We start from the raw sequence: 1,255 nt of genomic DNA on the forward strand, positions 1-1,255 counted from the left end.
TGAGGATTAAACCTGATGAAACTTCCTGGTCCACTGAAACTGGCCTTTTTGAGAAATCTCACCCTCTTCATGATTTCTCAGGAAGTCAGATCACAACTTAGGTTTGCTCATGTGCACCATTCTGAGTAACGCCATTCTGATTTTTATTCAAGTCTGTGTGATCCAGTGTAAGAATGTGTGCTGGCCCTGGGGCTTGAACTCAAGGTCTAGGCTCTGTCCCTAAGCTTTTTCACTCAAGGGTAGCTCTCCACCACTTGAGCCACAGCTCCACTTCCAGCTTTCTGGTAGTTAATTGGAGATGGGAGTCTCATGTCTTGATCCTCATCTCTCAGCCTCCTGAGTAGGTATGAGCTGCCAGCGCCTGGCTATATTTTGTTTTTAAGTCTTGCTAAGCTGGCCTCAAACTCCTGATCCTCCTGCCTCCTCCTCCTCCTCCTGCTGGAATTTCAGACACATTCCACAATGCCTGATAAATATTCTGTCACAATAAATGCAGAAGGCTCTGTTCCTGAACTATACCCCATCCCCTTTTTATTGACTTCTGCCACACCCTCTTGGTCGGGCTCCTATCTCTGCTTCAGCCTCATTTTCATCATTTTCCCTCTTGAATATGTGTGTGTGTGTGTGTGCGCGCGCGCACGCGCGGCACTGGTGTGTGTGAACTCAGTTCGTCACACTTGCTGCCCTTCTTTTTGCATAGCGGGCACTCTGCTCTACCATCTGGGCCTCACCTCCATCCAGCTCCAGATCTCAGCGTCCCTAGTAGCTGGGGTTTCAGGCCAGCCACACATTTGGTTTTAATTGGTGGTGCTTTGTTATTTAGTGCTGGTACTCTGATCCTCCAAAAGCCAGAGTCCAAGAAACAAAAGCACACGCTCTCAACTCACTCTCTACACTCAGGCATTGCACGCGCGCGCGCGCACATACCCACACGCACGCGCACGCGCGCGCACCCAGAGCAGGGAAGGCGCAGGGGGCCCCAGGGCTCCGCCCAGGAGAGGACTGAAAAAGACCTGGCGGAGCCCGGGAGTTCACCCTGCCTGACTCCGGGGCGCTTCCCCGCGTGGCTGCCGCGGGGCGCTGTGGCGCACCTCCCCTGCGCCTTAAGGGCCTCCGCGTGGCGGGAAGGACCGCACTCACCACAGCCCCGGGCGCCCAGGAGCTCCGCGCGCCCGCCTTGCCCGCCTCGCCATGGTGGCCGATCCCCCCAAGCCCGACCCCAAGGCAGCCTCGGAGCCGGACCCCAGCGCCAACG

General features: G+C 55.9%; 1 protein-coding gene across 1 annotated transcript in view; it reads left to right on the forward strand.

Annotated features, from left to right (window-relative positions):
• Nucleotides 1-1,076: 1,076 nt before the first annotated feature.
• The window catches only part of Slc1a5 (solute carrier family 1 (neutral amino acid transporter), member 5), an 11,988-nt gene continuing 11,809 nt past the window's right edge, over nt 1,077-1,255 (forward strand). The window contains exon 1 of the mRNA XM_013032576.1: nt 1,077-1,248. Within this exon, the coding sequence (XP_012888030.1) occupies nt 1,192-1,248 (57 nt within the window). The 5' untranslated portion in view covers nt 1,077-1,191. The remainder of the gene's footprint in view (nt 1,249-1,255) is intronic.

Source organism: Dipodomys ordii, unplaced genomic scaffold (assembly GCF_000151885.1).
Source record: "Dipodomys ordii isolate 6190 unplaced genomic scaffold, Dord_2.0 Scaffold156, whole genome shotgun sequence".
Lineage (NCBI taxonomy): Eukaryota > Metazoa > Chordata > Mammalia > Rodentia > Heteromyidae > Dipodomys > Dipodomys ordii.